Source organism: Rhinolophus ferrumequinum, chromosome 20 (genome assembly GCF_004115265.2).
Source record: "Rhinolophus ferrumequinum isolate MPI-CBG mRhiFer1 chromosome 20, mRhiFer1_v1.p, whole genome shotgun sequence".
NCBI lineage: Eukaryota > Metazoa > Chordata > Mammalia > Chiroptera > Rhinolophidae > Rhinolophus > Rhinolophus ferrumequinum.
In genome coordinates this window covers 22,458,010-22,485,881 of record NC_046303.1, presented here as the reverse complement: position 1 = coordinate 22,485,881, position 27,872 = coordinate 22,458,010, and the positions used below count along the sequence as shown (strand labels likewise).

General features: G+C 36.3%; 1 protein-coding gene across 1 annotated transcript in view; it reads left to right on the top strand.

Moving 5' to 3' along the window:
• The window catches only part of LRRC72 (leucine rich repeat containing 72), a 54,102-nt gene extending 31,879 nt beyond the window's left edge, over positions 1-22,223 (top strand). The window contains exons 5-10 of the mRNA XM_033088248.1: positions 2,946-3,027; positions 4,137-4,247; positions 13,591-13,680; positions 14,608-14,760; positions 21,137-21,164; positions 22,058-22,223. Coding sequence (XP_032944139.1) covers positions 2,946-3,027; positions 4,137-4,247; positions 13,591-13,680; positions 14,608-14,760; positions 21,137-21,164; positions 22,058-22,223 — 630 coding nt within the window. The remainder of the gene's footprint in view (positions 1-2,945; positions 3,028-4,136; positions 4,248-13,590; positions 13,681-14,607; positions 14,761-21,136; positions 21,165-22,057) is intronic.
• The last annotated feature ends 5,649 nt before the right edge of the window (positions 22,224-27,872 follow it).

The following is a 27,872-nucleotide window of genomic DNA, read 5'->3' as shown; positions in this document are numbered from 1 at the left end:
ATGTCTTCTAATTCCTGTTCCTAGTTCTTAACTTCAACAACTTGCTACATTGCAATGTCTATTATGTCCCACGAATTTCACCTTGGAACTGTAATTCCCTCCACTTTTTTCTCCCACTGCCATTACTTTACTCTGGGCCAGCATATAGTTTTCTGAATTAGCCTAGCCCCCTTCCTATTCATTTCCTGATATTATACTTACTATCCCTTCTAAACTGTGTTCTTCCCTGACATTTGCTTTGTAAAATAAAATTGGGCAATAGCACCCTTCTGCATAAAATCTTGTAATAGCACTCCAAGACCCCCATGATCTGGCTGTATCTCTTTCCCCTTTATTCCCTCTCCCACCAACAAACAGTGCAGTCTTAATATTCTAATAATCATAGTCCAAGGCTATTAATGCTCTAGGGAAAATTATGACTCTATAATCAAGATGAAATTGTTGAGTTCATTAGTAGTCTTCTTGTGTTAATAAGTAAGTCCAGAGAAATTAAAAACCTCAGCTAATTAATGATGTTCTGTGAATGTGTGATCAGTCAGACCACTAGAAAAGGAGAGAAAAAAAAGTCGTGGTTTCCATTTAATGTTCTTTGCTCTGCTGACGTCAGGTATGGCTATCATTAGACGAGGGAGTGGTGAGGAGAAGGATGGAAGGTAATAAGTTGCTGTCAGGAGGCTGGTAGGAAAAGTGAAAAGGGTTAGAAAGTCAACTGGGAACCACTCCTCGCTACCTTGAATGGTTTCTCCCAACTGGGGGCAACATGGCTCCTCGTGACTTCACAAAAGCTGTGGTGAAATTGTTGGTGGTCCTCCTACCTGAGGACTGACATAACCTGGTGCTCATGAATCTGTGAAAAGATGAGATGAGCAGCGCACGTGCCTTTTGTATCTTCAGAATTTGTAAATGTTGTAAATATAAAGGAAAAAGTAAAGAAACTTTATTGAAGAAACCAGTTTTCAAACTTTGGATATAATTCTAAAATAGCTTTTCTGAGATATGAGAGGGTGTGAGTAAAATTTGCAATAAGTCCTCACTAAATCAGATAGGTTGGCATCTTTCTATCTGAATCAATCCAGCAAAGGTCAAAATAATTCTATTTAATTGATAATAATAGTTTCCATGATAAGCTTTAATGAACACTTAAAACTAATTGCAATCATGAGCATATATTTCTCTCTGTATAAAGTATTAAGCACTTGATCAATTACTGTTTCATGAGAATCTTCTCCCTGCTAGATCCTATATTATATAGTAATCTCTTATATGTGTGTCTCTATGTAAGTCTCATTCTTTTATTTAATTTACCTGCTGCTTTAAAACATACCTGCCCTACCTCTATGACTCTACCATGTCTTATCCCCATAACTCAAATAAATCCGTTACATTTTATCGAGTTTATTAATAAGTCAGTATTAATAATAATAATAATAATAATAATGGAGTTTTCCTTGCAACTCTAACAGTTTAGAGTTGAATACCCCATACCATGTATGCAGTACTTAGTGATCCATTGGAGGAATTTTTGAGTGCGAGACAGTAGCAACTCTCACCCACATTGTCCTGAGGTCTGGTTTTAAAATTAAGATACATTAATCTGACAACAGTGATCATCTCCATAGAAGGGAATGCAGAGGGCCATTTCCTTGGGGAGGACTTGGCCACACAGAAACTTCATTTTATCTGTGGTGTTCGAATGTTTTACCACAATAATGTATTTGTTAATGAATACTGTTTTTAAAAAATGCATTTGAAACAACAACAACAACAACAACAAAAAAAACCTCAAGAAAAAGAGTATTTTTGACTCTTCACAATTCACATACACTGAATTTATAATGGAATCTCCAAAGTAAGATGTAGCTTTACGGTATCATTAGGAGAAGGAGAACGTGGGAAGGATACAGTACCGAAGAAATATGGTTCTGTTCCTTAAGGAAGACACACAACAGTAGTGTTCAGGTGATTCATTGTACAAGTCAAATGAAGCATTGGAGTGGTCGAGCAAATGGAGAGTTATAGGCACAGGGGTTGTCAGGAAAGGCCTTGTTTAAAAGAAGAGATGTGAAGTAGCAGGGTGATGCTGTGCCTGCCCTCGCTTGTCAATAGTGGCTGGTTGAACTGTTCGCACTCGGCCTGACCTGGCGCAGTGGCCTCCTGTGTCTATTCAGATTACAGTGTCTTCAGCTAAACTGAGGAAATCTGTTTACCAGAAGGACAGTGAGCTGGAGAAAAGGGGGTGGTTCATAGACTGGGTGGGGGATAACGAAAGAGAGTTCAGAATTAGACCGTGTTTCAGGAGATCTGATTCAAAGTACTGCAGCAATGGAAGTTTCGAAAAGTAAAAAGTGGGTTAAAAGAGTGAAAAGACAGTAGTGAGATGCAAAGAGATCAAAGCATGGTTTCAACACCTCTCTAGAGCAATGGAAACCTCCCGTGGCGGCCCCCTCAGGCATGGTTGTGTACATTTTGCTGCCTAGGACTGACCTTAGGCATCCTCAGAAATGTACCAGAAGAAAAGGCATGCAGGCAAAGAGAAATCATGGCTCCTTTACAGACGCAGAAATGGCCTTAGCATTATCTGAGGAGAGAGCCCTTGGCACATAATATAGGCACTTGAAAATACGCGGTGGTGAATGAGTGATACGTGGAAGCCAGACCCAGGGAGCCTATATGGAGCAGAATTGAATGAAATGTTAGAGCAAAAGGTCTAGGCCCTTTTACAGAGGCTTTGAAAACCATGCAAGGGAGTTTGGTCGAGAGGTTTATATTAAGGTAGCTAAAAACATCCTTTTCATCACACTGTCTTAAAAACTCATATTCCAGACCAAAAGCTCACAAATAATTATTAATAACAGCAAATGCCAAACTTCTATGGTCTATTATAATTATATATAGGTATATAGTTATTGTAGAAACTAAATTGTTCTCTATCACTCATTTTTCAGCTCCATGGAATAACATTTCTAACCAGAAACTATTGTCTGAAAGAACTGTATCTACACAACAATGCAATATTTGAAATAGAAGGTATGTCTTACATTTTCTCTATTGATTGAATGAATTTTCAATTAAATAATAACTTTCAACTGCTCGTATGCAATTGCTAACGGCATGCAAAAATCTGTTTTAACATTTCTATTGAAACTATGTGATGCAACTGATTTTTTTTTTAATGTTCTTATATACATTTCATTTTAAGAAATATGCTTTTGATTATGGTTTTAATGCAGTCTTGTGTCTTATTCAAAAAGTAAAAGAATCTTTTTTTAACATAGAAATGTTGCCATTCTACGGCACAGTTGGACACAACTGGATATTGTGGAAGCAAATTTTCACAATATTTGGGAGCATTCATCAATATAGCAACTTTATAAATAGTCTTAACTTTTTACTGGTCATAATTTTTACCAGCCAAATTCTTGTTTTCACTCTGAATTAGTTTTATATGTGCAACACTCTCTAAAATGACGCTTTTAAAGCAGGTATAAAAATACGTGATGTACTATGATGAGGAAATGCGAAGAGGTACAGCACAGAATATTTTTACTTAATATTATATATCATAGAATCAAAATATCATAAATTTTAAGATCCACCATCATTTCATGTACCACGAAGAAAGAAAATCTTACCAATTAAACTATGATGTGGCTATCGCAAAGACACAACCCACTTTCACTTAATGTTAAAAATGTGGGGAAATGTGCAATTTAGAATCAACAAAAACAATACGAATATTTGGCTTCATATTGTACAAAGAAAATATTTACTTAGGAGGGGATTGAATTGAATGAGTAATTATTCCCTTGATCGGCATTATAAATCTAAGTAACAGGCAAAACAAAACAAAACAAAGCAAAAAGAATAAAGAAAATACCCCTTCTACAATCAAACAGAAAAATCATTGCTACAGAAAAATGTAAAACAAAAACACTGGAAAGAAATCGACTCTACATTCCCACATCACACTCAATTAATTAAATTCTTATGCTTTGTTCTATTCTTAATGATAAATCACAATATTGTTGATAATAATTCTTCCTTTCACCAGCTGTAATGTATTCTTTGCTTTTGTTTAGTTAGTGTGTTTAATTGGCATTAAAAAGGTTTAAAACCTTGTAAAAATTTGTTTTTAGGCCTGCACCGCCTGCCATCATTGCATATACTCCTGCTACACCACAATGAGTTAACAAACATAGATGCAACAGTGAAGGAATTAAAGGGAATGCTAAATCTGAAGACTCTAAGTATTTACATTTTTATATGGCCGTAAGTTAAAATAGTCATAACACAGGACATGTTTTTATTTTTTAAATTTAAATCAGATCAATGCTTATAAATAAACTATGTAGATATTTCTAAAAACAAGACTGGATCTTATTCCTCTTTAAAATGTTTTTGAAAGAACAATAGATAGGGAAAAAAATGGTTTTAAATGATGTGACACGCCAAACAGAAACAACAAAAGTGACAAAAGATGATTTACATGTTTAAATCGGTGGTTTTGGTTTTATCTGTAAAGTAAGTTTTCGACATGTTATATGATTCCATTTATATGACATGTCCCGTACAGGTACATCTATCAAGACAGCAACACTGAGAGGTAACTATTTTTAAATAGATTAATGTTTTCCCAGTCCTGGGGGTATAAAGGGACTGGGGAGTTATAGCTAAACAATAAGGGGTATGGGTTTTTTTCAGGGTGATGAAAATGTTCTAAAATTGACTGTGGTGATGGTTGCCCAATTCTGCGAATATGCTAAAAAACATGAATTGCATACTTATAATGGCTGAATCATGTCATATATGAATTATATTAATAAAGCTGACACCCAAAAAAAAGTTATTATGTAAGTTTTCAATTGGATGAACAGCAATCTTCATTCATGAATACTGAATCATACCCAGAAATGAACTGACCTCGGTATTAGAAGAAAATGTGAGAAGGCTGGAAAAATAAACAACTCTCAGTTCCTACTCTTAATAAGCTTATAGTATTGAAGGGTAAATAAACCCAGACACAACCGCAGTACAGGACAAATGGTTCTAGGTGTACCAAGGGAAAAGACGCTCAGATCAATGAGTGGGCTTTCAAACTTTAGAGTTTGGAGACTTCTTTATATAATGTCGTGAAATGGATGTGTTGTTTTTTTCCTATTCATTTTTTTATTCATTTCTCAGATACGCCTGAGATAGGGTTTTGCATACATGTAAATTGGTGTTGTTGGTGGAGGTTCTATCAGATCAATAAATTGAGAGTAAAGCTTTCACATATTTTCATTGTTAATCAGTTACATCTACTGTATTTAGGAGAAATGATTCATGTGCTTATAGGTGGATTCTTTAAAGCCAAATATTAATGTTACACCAAGTTCATGGCAATTCCATGCTTATTTTTGAGACATGATAAGGTCAGGGAAAGACTCAGGATTGACCTGCATATTTGAATTATCTGGCCCTTCTGTGCTGAACAGATGCTTTCATGATTAAAAGACTGGTTATGCTAGATCTGAAATTCTCACTTATCTTCATTTTTTTATAAAATGGGCTAATAGCTACTTCAGGATCGCTTCAAATATTAAGCTATTTCTATAAAACTTTTTTAAAAAAGCATTTCTTGACATTAATTCTGTTTTGAAGTAGCAACAAAAATTGTTTTATTTTGGATTATGTAAATTAGGTAATGAATTAAGATAGTGTAGAAATTATGCTAAGTAGTAAATAGATTCAAAATTATAACTGACATTTTAAATAATAATCATTATAATAACATATTTCAATGTCTTTCATGTTGAGAAAATGCTTTCTCACAATATTCTCATTTAAATCTTCACAGCAATCCTATAATATGATTAGAATTATTCCTTCATTAATGGTGAAAATGCAAGGCTCAGAGCTTTAACCAAACTGCTAAGGAATGTTGAAACTTAAACTCATGCCTTCTTCTTCTAGTAATCACTTATTTATTCATTCAATAAACATTTCTCATTTATTCATCCATTCAATAAATACTTATCATGTATTTACTATATTACTGTCTACTAGATGGGGACATAAAAGTGAACAGGTGAAACCCTATCTGGACCTTTATGGAGCTTATAATTTTATAACGCTCAGCCTAAATATTTCTTAGAGAGCTGAAGGGGCTTGATGCAAAACTAATTGGATAATTTGCTAACTGTAAGAATGCAATCATTTAAGCAAACTTATTTTACAATACAAAATTTGGAGGTTATCATCACCCCCATCATAGTCAGCAGGATTATGTGCCTGCCCCAGGGAGTGGAGTGTGAAACCCACTCCGTGCCCTACTTGTCTGTCAAGTGCGTATATGAACACAGAATGGTGTCAGGCTTGAGTGCCGTGCAGGAGTGCCTCTTCTAGTTTTCCGAAAGGCTGTTAGGCCAACCCGCTAGTGTAATGTCACAACAGTTTAAGTGACCTCTACTTAAAATCATAGTGATGTCATTCAAATTATATAACTATAATTGTTCCAACTGAAAATCTTATAGTGGGATCAATTTTTGAAATGGAGAAAACGCCGTGTCCAATTTTTTTTAAAAAAAAGCATTTCTGAAACCTTTTGGTAGTAAATATGTACACTTTGAACCTTTGCCCCATTTAGGTTAAAGAAATTATATGGGGGGGAAATGTGCATTTACTAGACTACAAATAGTGCAATAATGCCCTCAGATTCAGTTTCTGTGAGCCCCATTTTCAATCACAGATTAGGTTCAGCTCATTAACTAAAATGAGAAGTCATGTATTTTGAAATGTTACAATTTTTGTTTTTTCCAAGTTCTAAAACCTTATAAAATTCTCAAGTGTTATTATTCCACTTCAATTACAAGTTCTTCAGAGAGTGAGAAAATTGCCTGGGGCTAAACCTCTAACCCATTTCAGCATTGCACCCTCCAATGGCATTTATGAGAATTGCCAAGAGATTGCCCAGGAGACACAGGGCTGGGAGCTTCGGGGAGGCCTAAAGCCAGCTGCAGAGTGTGAGGTCCTGGAAACTGGAATTCTGGACTTCCAGGCTGAGTCACAAGGGCCCCACCTCTTCTCTCCAGGCAGTCTACCTTTCCACACCCTTCTTCTTCTTCACCATTTTTCTCTTCCCTTCCTCTTTCTACATCAGGATCTACATATGTCAAAAGACGTACTTTTTGGATGATGACTTTCACTGACCTTCAGTTTCCCTGCCTCTTTCCCAGCACAGAGGGAAAAACACCACCAATAACGGCAGCGAAATGCTTAACACTTTCCTGCTCCTAAACGTTTATTCTCCTCATTTCTTTCAAATGTTCTCTATGGTTCATTAAGCTCCATTATTGGAAAATAGACTTAAACTCCTACATCCCACAATTTTTAACAGTTGCTCCTTGCAGAGCTATAAGGATTCACCATTGAAGACAAGCAGTATCCCTTTCAAGAGAGGGTCTCCATGTTCTACAGGTTCTGCCCTTAAACGTTTTCTACCTTTCCTCGTCGGGCCACAGGCCATTGCTGATGGCAAACAGTCAGGGAGTACAGAGGGATGCAAAGAGTTCAGAGTGAGACTATGATCTCAGTGGTCTCTTCGTTTGAACTTCTTTACCTGAAATTCCCCTCGAGGTGGGACCACCCCTCTGAAACGACAAAATGGAACAATCCACCCAATAAAAATGACCAACTGGGTCTTTCACTGCGGTTTGTCCTGAAGAAGACAATATTCTGACCGCTCCACTCTCTTCACACCCTGCTTCAGTCCAGGTTTGCCTTTTAAAAATCAGGGATGATTTCCACATTCAATTCAGGGACGTGGTATGCGGTGGCCCACAGATTTTAGTTACAATGCGATGGTGATCAGTGTGGAGATGCTGGCCTTTCTAAGTAACCTTGAGCCAGAACCTCAAAATCTTCCTGATTATTGATCTCTGAACGTCCTTCCACAGGCTGTTCTGCATAGGCGCAGACTCTAACTATTAATGGGTATATTGGTACATTATTAATTACATCAACTTTCTTCAAAGGTGGTCTTAAAAACAGTCAGGCTCATTTAAATAATTTTAAATTTTGCTTTAAAGTTGTAAAAAAAAACAAAAACTGGAGCCAGTTATTTAGATGATTGTGGTTTTTTTCCCCTCTCTCTTCTGTTTTCAATAATAAGTAGATTCACACATGTGACTCATGTAACTCAAGCTTGTGCAGTAAGGTAGTAGAGACATTTTGATATATTATTGGGTAAATGTAAATTGCTTAGACTCAGAATCCCAAATTAAGATAAGCAAGACAGTGCTGGCGCCACTGAGGTGTACTCTTTAAGTAGCCTAGAGGGAAGGTGGATTAAATAGTACTAACCTATTGAAAGTGAAAGTGTAAGCAATTTCGCCTCATAGTTTCTAAAGGAATGTACCTATACATCATGGAAGGCTTTTAGAACTTTCAGACACAGGAAACCAGTTTCATATCTTAGAAATTTAATTTATGGTAATTTTAGTAGCATCAATCCAAAACTCATAAATCCAAATGTGAAATGCTTGATAGTATGGAAGGGAAAAAAAGACAGTTAAAAATAAGATCGCTTCCTTCTAAACTTTAAGAGCAAGGGAAAAAAAAAGTAAATAATAAAGATGAACTGCCTTAAGTGAATAATAATAAAGATGAAATGCCTTTCAAATTATTTAATTCTATTTATGTTTTAAGTTAATTTAGACAGAGGCTGGGCTTAATAGCCTAGTTTTCAGACTTGTTGTCACTTACATTTTACTTTACGATGAAAGGAATGTTGAACCATACTAAGCATATTGGTTTTTAGTATTGAGACATCTTAATAAGTAATGTAATAGTAGTAAATCCAAACTGGGTGTTTTGTTTAGCTGAAGCTAGAAGGTTTTCGTTGTTGTTGTTGTTTTTAACTTACATAAAGATGTTACTTAACTAAACACTAGGAGAAAAAGCCAACAAAAGAAATAGTAATGCTCTCAGAGGGAAAAGAAAATATGATGGGTATACCAGAAATAAATGCCACTGAAAGATGTCTGTATATTTTCCATTAACATCATATGCAAAGGCAGACTCTACTCCCAGCTGCTATAATGTATGATAGGGTTATAATGTGTCAGATGTGATTCTCCAGGATAGTAACCACAGAACAGACTTCTGCACTAAAGAATTTGTGACTTTTTCTCCCTCCTAAAGTCTCATTAGAAATAATTGTGTTTGCTTTTATATCCTTCAAGGGTGTCCTTTTCTCTTTCTGGCTCAAACTACAATGCATGATCCCCGTGGATCGTTTTAAATCTGTCCTTATTATTGATTAATATACATCCATTCTATTCCCTGTCCTGTAGCTATAATTATTTGTTACTGCTTTAAATTCCTTCTCTTTTGAGCTTAACATTCAAACCACTTTTGTCCTTACTTAGAAATCTTGAAAAATATCCATTTCATTTTTTCCTCTAATTTCCCCCAATGCATACATATATCCTTTCTTTTAAAGTTCTTTGTTGCTCCTGGCTCTACATTTTCTTTTCTATTTTTAAAAGATTTTTATTAAAATATAGCTGACATACAATATTATGTTAGTTTCATGTGTGCATCATAGTTATTCAACAGTAGCTACCTAGCACTATACATAATTACCCTATTATTGCTTATATTCCCTATGCTTTACTTTACATCCCCATGATTATTTTTAACTACCAATTTGTATTTCTTAATCCCTTTACCCTCTTCACCCTACCTCCAACCCCCCTTCTATCTATCACCCCAATAGATCTACTACCCATCTGACACCATACATAGTTAATACAATATTATTGACTATATTCCTATGCTATACCCTACATCCCGTGACTACTTTGTAACAATCTATTTGTACTTCTTAATCCCTTCCCCATTCTTATTCACCCCCAACCCCCTCCCATCTGGGAACCATCAAAATGTCCTCTGTATCTACTATGTTTCCCCGAAAGTAAGACCTAGCCGGACCATCAGCTCTAATGCGTCTTTTGGAGCAAAAATTAATATCAGACCCGGTCTTATTTTAATACAATATAAGACCTATTATAATATGATATGATATGATACCATACGATACGATACGATACGATATGATATAATATAATACCGGGTCTTACATTAATTTTTGCTCCAAAAGACGCATTAGAGTTGATGGTCCAGCTAGGTCTTATTTTCTGGGAAACACTGTATGAGTTTGTTTCTGTCTCATTTGTTTATTTTTGTTACTAATAAGTGAAATGATATGACATTTGTCTTTAGCTATCTGTTACTACTCAGGACAATACCCTCTAGGTCTATACATGTTGTCACAGATGGCAAGATTTCATTCTTTTTTATGGCTGAGTAATATTCCATTGTTTATATTTACCACCTCTTCTTTAGTCTTGCATCCATTCAGGGACACCCAGATTGCCTTTATATCTTGGCTATTGTAAATAATACTGCAATGAACATGTGGATGAGGATGTCCCTATGCAGCAGTGTTTTGGGCTTCTTCAGATAAATACCTAGAAGTGGGATTATCAGGCCCTTCTTTGTCTTTTGTTATAGCCTTTGATTTAAAGTCTATTTTGTCTGGTATGAGTATTGCTACCCAGCTTTTTGTTTGTTTGTTTGTTTCCATTTTCATGAACTATCTTCTTCCATCCCTTTACTTCCAATCTGTGTGTGTCTATCTGAAGTGAGACTGTTGTAGGCAGCATATGTATGGGTCTTGTTTTCCTATCCATTCAGCCCTCCATCTTTTGATTAGTGCATTGAATCCATTTTCATTGAAAGTAATTGTTGATAGATGTGTACTTATTGCCACTTTATTATTCATATATATATATTTTTTTCCATCTTAAATAAGTCCCTCTAAGATTCCTTGTAACTCATTTGGTGGTGATGAACTCCTTTAGCTTTTTCTTGTCTGGGATGCTCTTTATTTGTCCTTCCATTCTAAATAATAGCTGTGTTGTGTAGAGTAATCTTGGTTGTAGGTCCTTACTTTTTATCATTTTGAATATTTCCTGCCATTCCCTTCTTGCCTATAAAGTTTCTGTTGAAAAATCAGCTGGTAGTATTATGGGAGCTCCCTTGTAGGCCACTAATGCGCTTTTCTCTTGCTCCTTTTAAGATTCTTTCTTTGTCTTTAACCTTTGGCATTTCAATTTTAATGTGTCTTGACGTGGATCTGTTTGGGTACATCTTGTTTGGGACTCTCTATGCTTCCTGTGTGGGAATATCCATTTCCTTCACCAGGATAGGGAAGTTTTCTGTAATTATTTCTTTAAATAGGTTTTCAGTCACTTGCTGTCTATCTTCTCCTTCTGGTACCCCTATTATGTGAATGTTGGTATGCTTCATATTGTCCCAGAGGCCCCTTAAATTGTCCTCATTTTTTGGAATTCTTTTTTCTTTTTGCTGTTTGGATTGGGTGTTTTCTGCTACCTTATCTTCACTGATTCAGTCCTCTGCTTCATCTAATGTACCATTGATTCTCTGTAATGTATTCTTTATTTCCATTATTGTATTCTTTGTTTCTGACTGATTTGTTTTTATGTTTTATCTCTATTTTTATGTTTCCTGTCTCTTTGTTGAAGTTCTCTCTGTGGTCATTGAGCATCCTTATAACCCGTGTTTTGAACTCTGCCTCTGGTAGATTTCTTGTCTCCTTTAGTTTCATTCTTTTTCTGGAGCTTTGTTCTGTTCTTTTATTTGGGATATGTTTCTTTGTCTCCCCATTTTGGCTGTCTCCCTGTGTTTGTTTCTGTGTATTACGTAAGGCTGCAATGTCTCCAGGTTTTAGTAGAATGGCCTTATGTAGTAGTTGTGCTGTGGGGTGCAGTCTTCCAGGTTACCTGAGCCAAGCACTCCAGGTGTGTCCCTTGTGTGGGTTGTGTGTGTCCTCCTGTTGTAGTTGAACCTTGGTTGCTCTTTGCACATCATTGGGTTGGGGCAGAGGGAGAGTGACCCTTGGGCTCATTGGTTGTGAAGTACATTTTCTTTTATGCATTTTTTCAGTCTTAAAACGTTCTTTTTTCATTGTGGTTTATTTCATATTTATTTATTTATTATTTATTTATTTATATTAGTTTCAGGTATACAAAACAACATCGTGATTAGACATTTACACCCCTCTCAAAGTGATAACACCCCCCAAGTCTACTACCCCTCTGACATCATACACAGCTATTACAATACCATTGACTATATTCCCTACTGTCTTAAAACTTTTGTTTATGATGCACCGGGTGTCTTCCATTGCCTGCTTTAAATTCCTCTAAAACTCATGATTTCCACAAGGAATAGCTGTATATAATGATTTTATTGGCCAGAAAAGTTTGTATTTATACAACAAATATCATAATGTTTTATTACCTACAGAGAAAAGATTCAGATGATTAACTTTTTCAGTTTTTATCTAAATAGTTTGTTGTCTTTTAAGTATGCCCCCCCCCCCATTCCTTAGGTTTGCAAACAGTTCCTTATAAATATTAGTCAGTTTTCTGGGTTTCTAATGCTTAATATTTTCATGGTTTTATCAAGCCTGTTTGTATTTTGTAGTCAAATGATACAGCAGTACCCCTAAATTTAACATGTACTTTAAAAGAGCCTCAATGTTGAGAGTGATGTAGTTGTACAATATCTGTAGCTCTTTCTGCTACTGCCATCTAGTGGTTCTCCTCACTAGCTGTATATTCCAGAAGTATCTTTTAGAAATTACATGTATGCAGAATCAAATAGCTAAAGATATCTAACTAGAACTTATAAGGTTTTTTTTTTTTCCACATTGTATTGGAAAAACCGTTTGATATTATCTGAAGAAGAATAGGGAAAATGTGTTACCGGTTCCGTGAACATAAAACCCTCACAACTTGTAATTGAGTGTTCTTTAAAATATCCTACATACTGAAGCCTAAGGGATGTGACATCAGAATTTCCAGGAGCTCTTCTACACCCACATGCCTCCCACCTCCACCCACTGTATGAGCCAGCATGGTTCAATAGGTGTCCCTGGCCAGAGGTAGATATCCACACCGGCTCGGCTCTGTCCCTGCTGAGACCTGAAGCTGCTACTGACCTTTACATATTCTGAACTATGCACAATGGTGTGAAGTGGGAGAAAAAAAACTGTTAGAACAGAGTACCACACCTCTGTCCTTCTCCACACAGGCAACCTGTGACCTGTGAGACTGAAAGAAGAGAACCAAGAGAATAAATACTATAATATAGAGCAGCAGCAAAGACCCCTCATAAAGCTATTATCTAGTTCTTCCTTTACAAATTAACTTATGGACATGTTAAATGTTTTCTCATTTGTGGCAGATTTCGGTTGATGATATGTCCCCAGCACCCAGCACAGTTCCTAGTAGATAGAAAGCGCTCAGAAATATTTGTTGCATGAATGAATTTAACAAATAGGAAAAGTAAGTGCTGCTCTGAATAAGTAAGGGTTTGGTGAGGCTGTTGGTTTGATCTATGAAGCAGAGCTTTATACGTCCTTGTGTTTTATAGTAATCATGTAATTTTCCATTTTTTTTCAAGTGATAAGTGAAACTAATTTTGAAATCTGATATCTTAATTTTAATTCTTTCTTTGCAGGTCTCTATCAAAACCCTTTTTGCCAATATAACCTGTACCGTTTATATATAATCTACCACCTTCCAGGAGTAGAGGTGCTTGACCGAAATCGTAAGCACACCTCTTTCTTGCAGATAAATATTTGAGAGAAAGTCTTATAACCCAATGGTTTAGAAATGTTGAATATCTTTGAAAATAATTTTCTTAGTAAATGAAAGTTTTAAAATTATTTTTGAAATTCTTGCTCTATGAAATTTGTTCTACTTTAGGGATTTATGCCTCTTGGCCACTCTAATTCAGCATGAGAATAGGTCTCCTTCTGATACTGATTTTGATGTGTAATGTGTTGAATGCCAAATCATTGAATCCCTGATACCTTAATTTCTTATTTCATCAAAAATGAGAGCATTGGACTAAATTTCTTAAGGTCTATTTAAGTTTTAAAAATCATATTCTTTAAAATTCTCTCTCTTTCTCTCTCTCTCTCTTTCTCCATATGTGTGTGTGTGTGTGTGTGTGTGTGTGTGTGTGTGAATCAGTAAGTCTGATTCATATAAGCCATAAAAACAATCAACTTCAGTGCATTACATTTTACATTTTTGGAGGACTGTTTTACCTTCAAGTGCTTTATTACCCAATCTATCCACTTGTCTTTCTATCTCTAGGTTTGAACATTCTTGATAATGTATTATTGAGTACCTTCTTAATGAGGATATATCAAAACCTAAGTTTATACCTCCTCCTCCTCACAGCCTTGAGGAAATGAGAGATGTATCATAGTTGTGATTTAAGTCCTCCATGGTGAGGTGTCAGAAAGAGTCTGTGAGGCATTAGGATTGATCTGTGTCTGTGACCTGAGGGGCATATATTGAGTACTTGTAAGATTATGGAAGTAACTCTGATAGCCCTTCTTAAATTCATTTTGACAGAATGTTACATAATTCAAATAAATACATTTTTGAATGGGTTCAATTCTGTGTTGAATCACTCTGATTATTTATAATGCTATGCAATAACATTACTTTTTGCATTGATCAGAAGTTACAGAAAAAGAAAGAAGATCAATGATTACCATTTTTAACCACAAAAAGGCTCATATTGGTCAATCAATATCATTTGGAAGAAAAGTAGATGCCTCATGGGATCCTAGATCACCATTTAAGCAAAAACGAGCCCAGAGAGTACCTCCAGGTATTTTGAAAAAAGAAAAAAAGTGAAATAAAAACTTATCAAACTTTTTGGTAATTTGATAATGACTGTAACAATTTATAATAAGCTAAGTACCTACATAGTGAAATAAGTACTTTCAATTTTATTAGTCTAATGAAAATGACATGCAATTATATATATGTGTGTGTGTGTGTATATATATAAATTGGGTAATAATAATGAGGTGTTACATTAAAGTCCTTACCCCAGTATCTAGCAAAATATAAAGGGATCCGTAAATAAGCTATAGTTGTTATTATACTACTATCACTGGAGTATTTTGCCAATTAAGGCTGTACATTTTTTATAATATGGAACAAAAATTAAGAAGACATAAGATTGTTTGCCGTTTTTCCATGCAGGAAAAAGCACTGTTAATATCTTGGTCATTATATACAAGTATAATTTGAATATCTTCAGATGTTTCATTAATTGGAATTAATTTCTTGTATGTAACAGAAATCCAACTACAGTGACTTAAGCAAGTAGAGGTTTATTTTTCTCACATAGTAAAGGGTACAAAGGCAGGGTGTCCAGGGTTAGTGTAAAGTTCATTGATGTCATCAGTTTTCAGGAATACACCTATATTTTGTTCTGCTATTGTTAGTGTGTTTTATGGTTACAATGTGGCTGCTGTACCATCAGGCATCACAAAGAAAGATTTAAAAAAGAGACAAAGACAAAAGCCTTTTCCACATGACACTTTGCAAACATATGTTTAAAAATGAAAATACATTCTAGATTTTCTAGAAGCAAAGGGAAAAATATTAAGTTGGAAAATAATTTTGAAGAAATTACCCAGAATGCAACAGAGAAAGCAAGAGACAGAAAATATTAATTAGCTGTTGAGACAAGGAGACATTAGACAGATAAGGTCCAATATAAGTTTAGTAGTCCTGAAGGAAAATAATACAGAAATTGGACAGAAGGTGATGTTTCAAGAAATGATGGCTGGGAATTTTCCAAAATTGATAAATGATATGAATCTTTAAATTCACCAAAATTAATCCAAAGTCATAAAAGACATAACAACAAAAATCCATACCAAAGGCAAAATAATCTTAAAATAGAGAGAAAATGTAAATTTACCTACAAAAGTATAATTTATATTCACAACAAACTCCCCAACTGCAATTATGGAAGTCAGAAGACAATAATCTAATACCTTAAAGTGCTAAGGAAAAGAAATAGTCAAACAAGAATTCTACAACCAGCTAAGTTATTATTTAAGAATAAGCAAAAGAAGAGAAAAAATGAGGGCAAAAAATCAAGACTTTTCCCTTAACTTTTTATTGTGAAATTTTTCTAACATAGAAAAAGTTGAAAGAATATTAAACCCATTCAAAAATAATATTCTGCTATATTTGCCACCCTCAATATGAGGCTTTGCCTAATATAAATTGGAAAACATAAAATATTGCTGAACAATTTAAATACTTCAGTAGCAGACATCATGACATTTCACTCCTAAATAATTTACCCTGTAAATTTTAAAATGACATTCTCCTCTATAGCCACAATTCCATTATCACACCTAAGAAAAATAACTTGTTTATATTATTGAATATTTAACCCATATTCAAATTATCCCAGTTTTTCCAAGATGGCTTCTATAGTTGCTTGTCAACCCAGAATCCAGTCAATATTCATAATTACATTTGGTTGTTATGGCTCCTTTAATCTCTTTTAATTTAGAATAGATGCCCAAATTGCTTCCATGGCTTTTTGAAGGGACCGGGCCAATTATATTGTAGAATGCCTCAATTTGTATGAATGTTTCCACAAAGTGTCATTTAACTTGTTCTTTTATTCCTGTATGTTCCATAGAATAGAAGTAATGTCTGGAGGACATGTTCTGGATGCAGAAGAGTATAAAGTAGGGGAGTGGTACTCAAAGTGTGGTCCCCAAACCAGCAGCAGCAGCAGCATCGCTTAGTAATTTGTTATAAATGCCAATTCTTGCCCCAAACATGATCTACCACATAAAAACTCAAAGGTGGGACCCAGGAAGCTATGTTTTAACAAGCCTTTCAGGTGATTCTGTGCATTCTCCAGTGAGAGGACAAGCACTGTGGAAGCAAAAGCGCAAGCTTTGGGATCAGATTCCCCTGGGTTTAAAGACCAGCTTTGCTAGCAAGTATACGTTTTATTTTGGACATTCATTTGCTTCAGCTTTCTGATTTTTAAAACAGGGATAATATCTTCCTCTGGCTTTTAGGATGCTTACTATGGAAAACATTGCAACACCTGATCTGACACATTATCAAGTGCATGATAAGTTGAATTGTTCTATCAGTCGGCCACTTCCTTGATTTTTCTTTTACTTCATCTAACAGCTGATGTCCAAACTGAATGTGACTGGATTGTTGGGGAAAAGCCATTCTGTGGTAGAAAAGGAATTTCTGGATAGAACATCTTCACTTTCAAAAAGAGCTAATGTATCCAATAACAAGCAATAAAAGGCCGTTCCCCAGGTGTTTTTCAGAGCTATAATTATTACAGGTGTGAGGAGGACAGCTGGTCACTGCCTTTAGTGCTTTACGTTTCTTTTGTGGAAACAGATTGCTTTTTCATGTCAAACCTCCAAAAACAAAACAGAGTGAAAAAAATAGGGAGAGAATTTTATTGCATTGGGAAGTTTTTCTTCTTAATTCACTTTCTGATTTATAGATATAAGACTATATATAGTCTTCCTAAAAATTGGCAGCACAACTCTAATCAATCTACTCATATTCTAAAAACCAAACATTTATAATGAAACTATTAAATAGAATGAAACCGTTATGTAAGTTTTAAAAATGTGTCCCTTATAATTTAGTTTCTATATTTATTTTGATATAAATCGTATCTTCTTATGACATGCATATTTAGGACTCTGAATTCTTTTCCTGGAAAAAGAATATACTTGGAAATGTTTATAGGCAATTGTAACATCACATTTTGATTTTATTATCCTTAACCCTACACTGAGACAGAAACCAGTCATACATCAAATAGTCAGAAAAGCAAGGTCAATTTAAAGTTTCTTCAAATCCCAGCTTTCTGTCCCTATCAAAGAGGTGTGGTTAAAAGGCATATACCTATTTCCATTAATGTCTTTGGTTCTTATTGCTTGATAACCAATATTCTCAGAACCAAAACTCTTTGGGCTTTCATACGACTTTAAGGAAAAAGATATTTGCAGATTTCACACCAACTACCTAAATTGGAAAGCCATTAAGGGTTACTTAAAATAAATGAAAATATCAATAAACTTTTAAAATGTCTACTAGTGGTCCAAAAGTGGAACTGCTGGATTTCCATCATGTTTGCTTTTCTCCCCCAAACAAGACAGAACTGCAGGTGCTGAGATCAGGCTGAGGGATAGTATCCCAGAGCCTGGATCTGGCAGCTGAGGCATGTACTACTCAGGCACAGAGAAGAAGGAAAATCAGGCAGACCATTCAACAAATGGCCGTTCACTATAGTGAGCCAATCCAGGTACAAGGCAACAGGACAGAATCCAGATAAAACAGAAAATTGAAAGTTTTGAGCTAAGGGGAAGGCTCAGGAAGCCAGGCCTTGAAGACATTTGTGATTCTGGGCAGCAATGACACCAGACACACCCAGGAAAGTAAATACTAAGTGCTACTTATACATGAAGGCTCAGATAGGTGACAGAGGTCAATGGGTCTGGAGAATGGTTGACAACTGAGAAAGGTATGCAGAATCAGAAGGACTTGTGAAGGCAAAAATCAGCAGTCAGCAAACCTTCCTTGTATGCACTATTTACATAGAAATCAATGACTGGGTCCCCTGAAGTTATGCTATGCAGTTGTCCTGGGCCAAAGACTATTTTATAAAGAAGATATCAAATGCAAAATAAAGTCCAGAGAGATTAAATATCTAAATGTAAATGAATTGAAAAGTTAGAAAAAAATACCTTTATAATCCCGAGGTGAAGAAGGCCAGTCAAACCCTTACAAAAAATCCCAGAGGCATAAAAATAAAATGTTGACAGATTTAACTACATAAAAATGAAAACCATTATATAATATAGGAACCAAATTAGAGACACAATTGAAAGAAATGTTTGCGGTATGCACAATAGGCAAAAGTTAATGCCCATTATGTTAAAGGACTCCTATAAATTAATTTGAAAACGTCAAATAGAAAAAGTGACAAAAGCTGTGGACAAAACATTTATAGAAGGAAATGTAGTGTCGAATGATCAGCCTCACTAGTGAGCAAATAAATGCAAATTAAACAATGAGATACCATTTTTATTCAGCAGGTAGGCAAAAGTTAAACGCGTTGGTGAAGATGAGGGCAGAAAAGAGAGCAACTTACATATTCCTGATGGGGTGTAAACTGGTTCAACTTTCTTGGAAGACCACATGGCAATATGGCAGTATCCATCAACACGTAAAATGTGCAAACCATTCAGCACAGCAATTAAATGTGAAAGGTCTCTCCAACAAAAGTATTTGCACACATATGAGACAAAGTATATGTATGAAGCTGCTCATTGAAGCATTTTTTTGTAATAGAAAAAATAGTGGAAGCAATCTGGTCATTCATAGGAGAATGTTAAGTTATGGCATACTCATATAATGCAAACTATTGCATTATAGAATTGTTCCATGACATATTTTGAGTATGAAAAATACATCATGGAGAGTTATGATAAAATTGGACCTGTGTCAATGAACAAAACTTTGTGTATATGTATGTTTGTGAATACACACGTGTGTATGCCCATAGTGGGCTGGAAACATACATACAAAACTCTTTTTTTTTTTTAATTTATTGGGGTGACAATTGTTAGTAAAATTACATAGATTTCAGGTGTACAATTCTGTATTACATTATCTATAAATCCCATTGTGTGTTCACCACCCGGAGTCAGTTCTCCTTCCATCACCATATATTTGATCCCCCTTACCCTCATCTCCCACCCCCCTCCCCCCTTACCCCCTGGTAACCACTAAACTATTGTCTGTGTCTATGAGTTCTTGTTTCTCATTTGTTTGTCTTGTTCTTTTGTTGTTTTTGGTTTATATACCACATATCAGTGAAATCATATGGTTCTCTGCTTTTTCTGTCTGACTTATTTTGCTTAGCATTATACTCTCAAGATCCATGTTGTCACAAATGTTCCTATATCATCTTTTCTTTCCGCCGAATAGTATCCCATTGTGTCTATACACCACAACTTCTTTATCCATTCATCTATCGAAGGACATTTTGGTTGTTTCCACGTCTTGGCCACCGTAAACAAAGCTGCAATGAACATTGGAGCACACGTGTCTTTATGTGTAGATGTTTTCAGATTTTTTGGGTAGATACCCAGGAGAGGGATTGCTGGGTCATATGGTAATTCTATTCGTAATTTTTTGAGGAACCTCCACACTGCCTTCCATAGCGGCTGCACCAGTCTGCATTCCCACCAACAGTGACATACAAAACTCTTAATAGTGATACTTCTGATAAGAGGAACTGGAAAGGGAGATTTTACTTTTTTACTCTTTTCTTATTTATATTCATTATAAGCAAAATGGTGCTTTTTGTCATTAAAAATGTAGAAAAAGAGTGCCTGGGGAGATCAGAAAGGGCATGGGAGACTTGGGTCAGCCACCTGTGGAGGGAAGGATGCCAGGAAGTCCTCTAGTTAGGCAGAGGCTGTGTTTTCCCTGCTGCTTGTGGATTGGCAAAAGCTCACATATGGGCTTTGGTGGCCTAACAGGTGCTGGTACATTCCATCTCTAGTCTGGCACTAGGCCTTCTGGAGAGGAATAAACAAAGCAGTGACAGTCTCTGGAAGACACCATAAGAAATCCAAGCTTTGAGGACTAGCCTTTGAGCTCCAAAGCTAGGGAAGATGGAGATTCTTGTGATCTAGGATTTGTTTATTCCATTTCTTTGAAGTTAATGCCAAGAATCCAAATGGTTTAAACTGACCTAAATATTTGTCCCCATTTGGTCTATTATTCCATTTATAGATACATGTGCCTATCTGAAAAAAAAGGATCAGTTTCTGCACATGAGACACAATATCTTAATTATAAAAATTCCCACTTGGATTCCATTGGTAACTAAATTGATTAAGCATTCTGTTCTCAGAGTTTTGAGATGTGTCTTGTATTAAAGAATTGGCCTCAAAACCTAAGACAAACTTAAGGCACTACGTCTAACAGAAAATTTCAATTTGGGGTTAAGTGTCAAGGCTTTTCTGATGGATTGAACTATTCATCTAAACGCTTGCTTGAAAATCAGAGTTATGCTCTAGACTTTTTTCCTTTATAGCATTGTTCCATTGTTTTAAAATGCTGAATAAACATTTGAAAAATACTAATTTAGAAATGTATTTTTTTTTTAGATTTTGCATTTACGAATAATGTAGACAAGTAAGTGATTTTTTTAAACTTTACCTCTGGTATCAGATTATTTCATAATTGTGTTCACCCCCTAAATTATTCCCACTTTCCCACATAGATTTTAGTGAGCTAAAAAATGACTAACTCTTCAATAGGAAAAATTGCTATATCTTTCTGTGATAAATGAGGTCAAGCTATGTATTCATATTTGACATATTTAAGTTTTTAATAGTATAACCTGCAATAAATGAAAGTGTGATTTGATGCACAAAAAAATAAAACTTAAGAATTATTAGCTATTACAAATGAGGGTCTTTACCTTCCTTGTTTATTATTCTAAATATGCCCAGTGAGAGCAATTGTTAACATTTTATATTCACTGGAATTTACATTTTCAAAAGCAAATACTTCATTGAACCATGAAAAACATTTCAAATTCATGAATATTGATGAATTTAAAAACCATTGTTTTCTTTTAATTTTGCACTTAGGAATTTTTTCTTTGCATTCAGTGTTGAAAAATATTATCCCCAAGCTCATTTATAAAATATGGCATAATGTAGTAAACTAATAACTTTCCAATAAAATGTGTGTAAGATACTAATATGCATATGAGATCTAGAAATATTTTAATCATTTCATTTAACACCGGTTTAAAACATGAACGCATGAATGAGTGAGACCTAAACTGTAATAGCTGATCCCAAATATGGTCAAAACTCTATTCTTAAAATAAACTATATGTACAATAAAAATAGTGTTCCATATCCTGAAAATCACTTGTCAGTAGAGCCCAAAAGTTATTTGTTAGTGGTACTATACTACAAATAATGAAGAGAAATAGGATACTGAGTTATTTAAGTTAAAAATGAATTTTGGCCTAATTGATCTTTTTTTTCCTGACATAATTGCCACTTTTGCAGAATGGTGTTTGATGACCCAGAAGATGCTGTTTTTCTAAGGTCCATGAAGAGATCAGTGATGGCTATTACCTCTCTGAACTGGCATACAGTGACAACACGAGAGGAAAAATACCTTGAAGAGAAAGGGACACAACCTGTTCAAATGCTCACGGTTATACTGAGATAACCCCTGGTATTTCTAGAAACCCTAGTGGTTTATCTGTATATTAAACTTTTCTGTGATTTAGCATATTACATATTTATTCTGTATTATTTGAAACATTTAAATATAAACAGAAACACCAATAATTAAAATAATTCCTACATTTTATACTAAGTTTTTGTTGAAGTAAAACAGGTATATAGAAATGTACACAAACCAATCACTACTCAAGTCAACAAATTTGCAAACATTGAAGACATTCATGTAACTAGCATCCTAGATCAAGAAATAGAGCATTACCAGCACTTTAAAAGCTTCCTGATTTCTAAACTATATATTAATTGTATCTGTTTTTGAAAAGCATATAAATGGAATCGTAGAAGTTGAATTATTTTTTGTCTGGTTTCTTTTACTCAAGATTGTAAAATTCACCCATGTTGTTACTAGTAGCAGTAATTCTATTGGTCTCATGCTGTAGAGTATCCCATTATACGACTATACCACAATGTATTTATCCAGTCTACTGTTTTTTTAAGTCTCACCTTTGGAGGTATTTGCCAGTTCTGTGTGTGGGCTAATGATCTGAGGTTGGCTTAGTCAGAAGAATTCTGCTGTAGGAAAGAAAAAACAGAACCGCTTTCGGCAGTTGCCTGGTACTTAGACACAAAACTGGACAGTGAAAGTAACTCAAACACATTGCTGGTTTTCTCCAGCTAAGTTGAAGAGTTAGATCAAAAGCTCATAAAAAGCACAGTCAAGTTTCCCCCTATCTGATGGTGCTTCAAACCACCACACTGTAACATAGACACATGGTATAAGTGGGGCTGAAATCAGGCAAGAGATGAAAGCCCCAGAGGGAATAGCGAACTGTGTCTGAGAATCTGTAATATCCTTTTACCTGTGGGCACCTGTGATTCTGGGCACAGCCAAAGTCTGAAATTCAGGTATAGTCCTTGGCAGAAGGTTGCAGCTGAGAGAAAGAAAAAGAGAGTTTGGCATTGTGGCTGAGTGGCTGATACCAGGGCAAGAATGATGGTGTGGCTTCCGAGACTAGGTCATAGAAAGAATTGAAATGTTCTTTTGCTTCCTCTCCTGGAGCACTTATTCTGCAGGACGTCAGCTGCTGTATCACGTGGACACTTAAGCGGTCCTCTGAAGAGGTCCATGTCGTGAGGAACTTAGCCCTCCTTCCAAAAGCCAGGGAGGAACTAAGACCTTCTGCCAACAGCCAGGTGAGTGGCAAGCCATCTTCCAGACCCACTTAACCCTCCGGCAAGCACATCCTCCAGACCCATTAAAGCTTCAGATGAGTGCAGCCCTGGCTGATAGCTTCACGGCACTCTCCTGAGAAACCCCAAGCCAGAATCACCCAGTGAAGCTGCTCCTGCATTTCTGGCCTGCAGAAACTATATAAGATGGTACTTATTGATGCTGCAAGCTGATAAGTTTTGGGGTAACTGGTTACAGAGTAACAGATTAACACAGTAACCCAGCATAACCCATGGTGCTAGAAGTACTTGTAGGAAAGGATGCCGCATGAAGTCTCTGGCAGCTGGGAGAGGAGAGTCATAGTCCAGTCTTCAGGGGTTCGTGAATAAGGCCACACTATCAGCAGCACAGAACAAGTCACTATTCAGTCAGCAGTTCTTGGCATGCAACTGCATCCATTCGAGAACTGAGAATCTGACTGTTGATCATCACGTAGCAGTTGGATCAAAGCTACTCATCGTGAGCTGAGTACAAGTATATCAGACCCACCACGCAATAATGTTGGGTGGGCATAGTGACAATCCATTTCATGATGGAAACGGTATATATTTGCGATCAGCTTTAAGCTGGCCCATGCATTGCATAAGAAGTTGTGGGGACAGAGCCAGAAGTGCAGTTTCCAGGCTCTCAGACTCACGTGGAAAGGTGCTGGCTCGGGTAGTAAATGGCCATTAACTGTGATTGGATGGCCATCAGCTGTGGCTAGTTGGCCGTCAGCTGTAACCAGTGAGCCATTAGCCACTAATATAACTGCCGTGGCTACGCTAGCAGCAAAGGGGGGCTAGCAAGAAGATGGTGGCTGGCAAGCACAGATTGCAGTTAGCATGGCTGAGTGCAGGTTGCGGATTGCAGAGAAGTGGACGGCCGGTTGCAGATCGTGTGGCTCCTGCTTCCTGTGTCTCCAACCCAGCTGCCAGCGAGACTATAATGGTATGACTCCCCTATCTATGGCTCCGTGGGTGTTCCTTTTTGGCCTCGCCATATCCTGCGTTCTTATGTGGGGAGCGGGAGCTAGACCCTGTATGAGTCCCTGCATGACATCCTGCATGACAGAAGTATTAATTTTTAATTAGATCGTAATAATTTAAGGAGGGGATATTGCAATCTCCAAGTTAGCCATTAAAAGAGCAGTAAAAGAATGTATAGTCTGGTATTTTTAAGCCTATAGTCACTGAAACAGATTAAAAAAATCTATTCCAATTACAGTAATATGGCTAGAAAATTTTAATCTGCTTTTTAGAGAACTAATGGAAATATGTTTCATTTGCATGAAGAAAAAGATTTGCTTTAAAACGCACCTCCTCGATACTAAATGTGTTTATTCAGTAATGAAGGGTGACTAAGGGGCTGTGATTGGAAAACAGTAGTAAATACCATTTGGGGAGAAACACAAAATAGAGAAGACATGATCCTTAAGTAACCTAAAACTCTACCAAAATAGCACACACAATTGAGAGGGTGCTTTTAATTAAGTTCTTTCTTTTAAACAACAGAGACCCATTTAAGCTGGCTCACGTGAAAGCATATTTATTCCAGGATCCACCAGCTCTCATGACTAGGAAGCAGGAAACAGTGACATATAGATCTGAGAGTGCAGTGGCCAGAAGCTGCGGCTCTGGAATCACACAGACCTTACTTACCTCTTCCATTTTAGTTATGTTACTTGGACATGTTATAGCTCACTTCCCTAGGCTTCAATTTCTTATTATTTAAAAAAATAATCATGGTTATCTCATGGAATCTCAAGGTTTAAGTTAGATACGGTGTTTCCCTGAAAATAAGACCTAGCCAGACCATCAGCTCTAATGCGTCATTTGGAACAAAAATTAATATAAGTCCCAGCCTTATTTTACTATAAGACTGGGTCTTCTATAAGACCAGGTATAATATAATATAATGTAATATAATATAATATAATACCGGGTCTTATATTAATTTTTGCTCCAAAAGACGCATTAGAGCTGATGGTCTGGCTAGGTCTTATTTTCAGGGAAACACAGTAATGTATATAGTGTGTTAGGTAGAGTGGTTTCTCAGAGTAAATGCTTAATAGATGTTGGTTAATGCAATTATTCTTACCCCAAGAGCAGCTGTGTCCCTTAGGGACTACACCTGGTGTCAAAGACTGAATGTTTGTGTCCCCCTCAAATTTATATGTTGCAATGTAATCCCCAATGAGATGGTACGTGGAGATAAGGCCTTTGAGACGTAACTGGGTCATGCCGGTGGAGCCCACGTGAATGGAATTAGTGATCTTACGAGACTAAAGAGCTAGCTTGCCCTCTTTCTGCCCTGTGAGGACACAGCAAGGCGGCCCTCTGTCCACCTGGAGGAGGGCACTCCCCAAGACTTGACAATGCCAGCCCCCAGATCTCCAAGTTCCAGCCTCCCGAGCTGTGAGAAATCAATGTTTGTCGTATAAGCCCCCTTAGTCTACGGTCATTTGTTATAGCAGCCCAAACGTGGACGCCTGGTCCATCATCCAGGGTTCTTCAGAGAAACAGAATCAACAGCGTCTATGCATAAAGACAGAGCAATTTATTCTGAGGAATCGGCTCATGACATAGTGGGGGCTCACCAGTCCAACATTTGCAGGGCAGGCTGGGGCAGACTAGGAGTTGAGGTAGGAGTGGATGTTTCAGGCTAGAGCTCACAGTCCACAGGGCAGGACAGCAGACTGGCTGCTGTTTGTGTGCTGAGGCTTCTTTTTGTCTGTAGCTGATTTTTCCGTGTGGCTGGCTACTTCAGCTCCGAGACTGGGATATATGAGGCAAAAAACAAAACCCAGAGCAAACAAAGTGTCACTGACTAGATCCTGACTGAGATCTCTGCCTTCTGCTGTTAGTTTTATATATGATGTCCAGGGGTTTTAGTTTTACTTAGTGGGAGGCATAGGGAAAAGATGGCTACTCCATCTTCCCAGAAGCAGAAGTGTTCCGATTATTTTTTTGAACATAGCTGAATGTGTTTCCTTTTGTGGCTTCTGGGTTTAGTATCATATTTAGGAAGACCTCTTCCTGCCAAAGTTGTTAAGAATTCTCTCATGGTTTCTTCTGGAATTGATTTCGTTTGTTTGTTTTCACATTTAAATCTTACCCATTTGCAACCATCCTGGGATAAAGTAGTTTTGTGTGAGTTTATCAATTAACTAGCAACATTGCCCTGAATTTGCCAATTATGTACCTACTTGAATTATTCTAGACAAGTTATGATCACCATTTAAAAAAGTGTCTTCATGTTTAAAGAATATAGAAACTAGGTTATAGCTATCTTTTGGGGTAAAAATATATATCCCGTTTATCTACTAAAGAAATTCATAGGAGGAAGAAGAAATTTGCTTCTTACTAAATTAAGATCTTGCTTTTTGTCAATACAAATGATGCTTTAATAGTACAGCATATATTGGAATAGTGAGACTGTCCTAATCCTTTGGGTCCTATTTTTGTTTGAAAAAACGTTCTTAATGACGTACTGAAAATAATCCAACATGGTAAAAAAAAAAAACAAAAACTGGGATGACCACCTGTTTTCATGGCGTTATAATGGAAACATCTATTTTAGGTTATTTATGACAAAGGAAGGAATTATAATCAGAACCAACAAAATTTTCTCTTACACCTCATTTTATGACCACGCCTTCCCTGAAATACATTCGTGGAAAATTTTGATATTGACATGGTTTATACTTGAAGTCCCCTTTGTCCGATGTAAAAGTTCCTATTTATGTCAGTTATAGCTGTGTTGGAGTCACGATTCCTATGAACATTCATTTCAACGAAGGGGAAAATTACTGCTACATTGCCACACCTCTTCATTTTCCTATTTCCTTCTGCTTTTTAAATAACTCTCCATGATATCCAAAGACAGGGACCATGATGACAAAGCAGAATGATGTCAACACAAACACAAGAAAAAATTAAAAATCAGGGAACGCAGGTGAAAAACATATTTGTGGGCCAGGGCAACCTGAGAGGACGATTTTACTACCCAAAAATAATTGTTTATCTGTGTTGACGAGGTACCTTGCTGAATGAAGGGAGGCTGACACGATTGACAGGTTCAGACAAAATCTGCCTACTGAATTCATAACCAGTTACATCTCTTAACACTGAATTTACTCACATGAAAGCTTCCTGCAACAGCATGGTATAGGGTGTGCAAAAGATGTATGTGTTTGGGGCTGGGAGAAAAGTAATTGAGTATAAGGGAAAAGAACTAGCAAGATGGAAGAATTTGATCAGTGAAGTTGTGGTGAGAATCCTAGTCATTTTGATTTGCAAATGTACATATTAAAATAATTATTACTTTGTTCTCCAATATTTGCTAAGTTTCCTAATATTTGTTAAGTTCTCTAATACTTCTCTAATATTTGCCATCCCCTGGTAGCAATAAACTATGAAACAA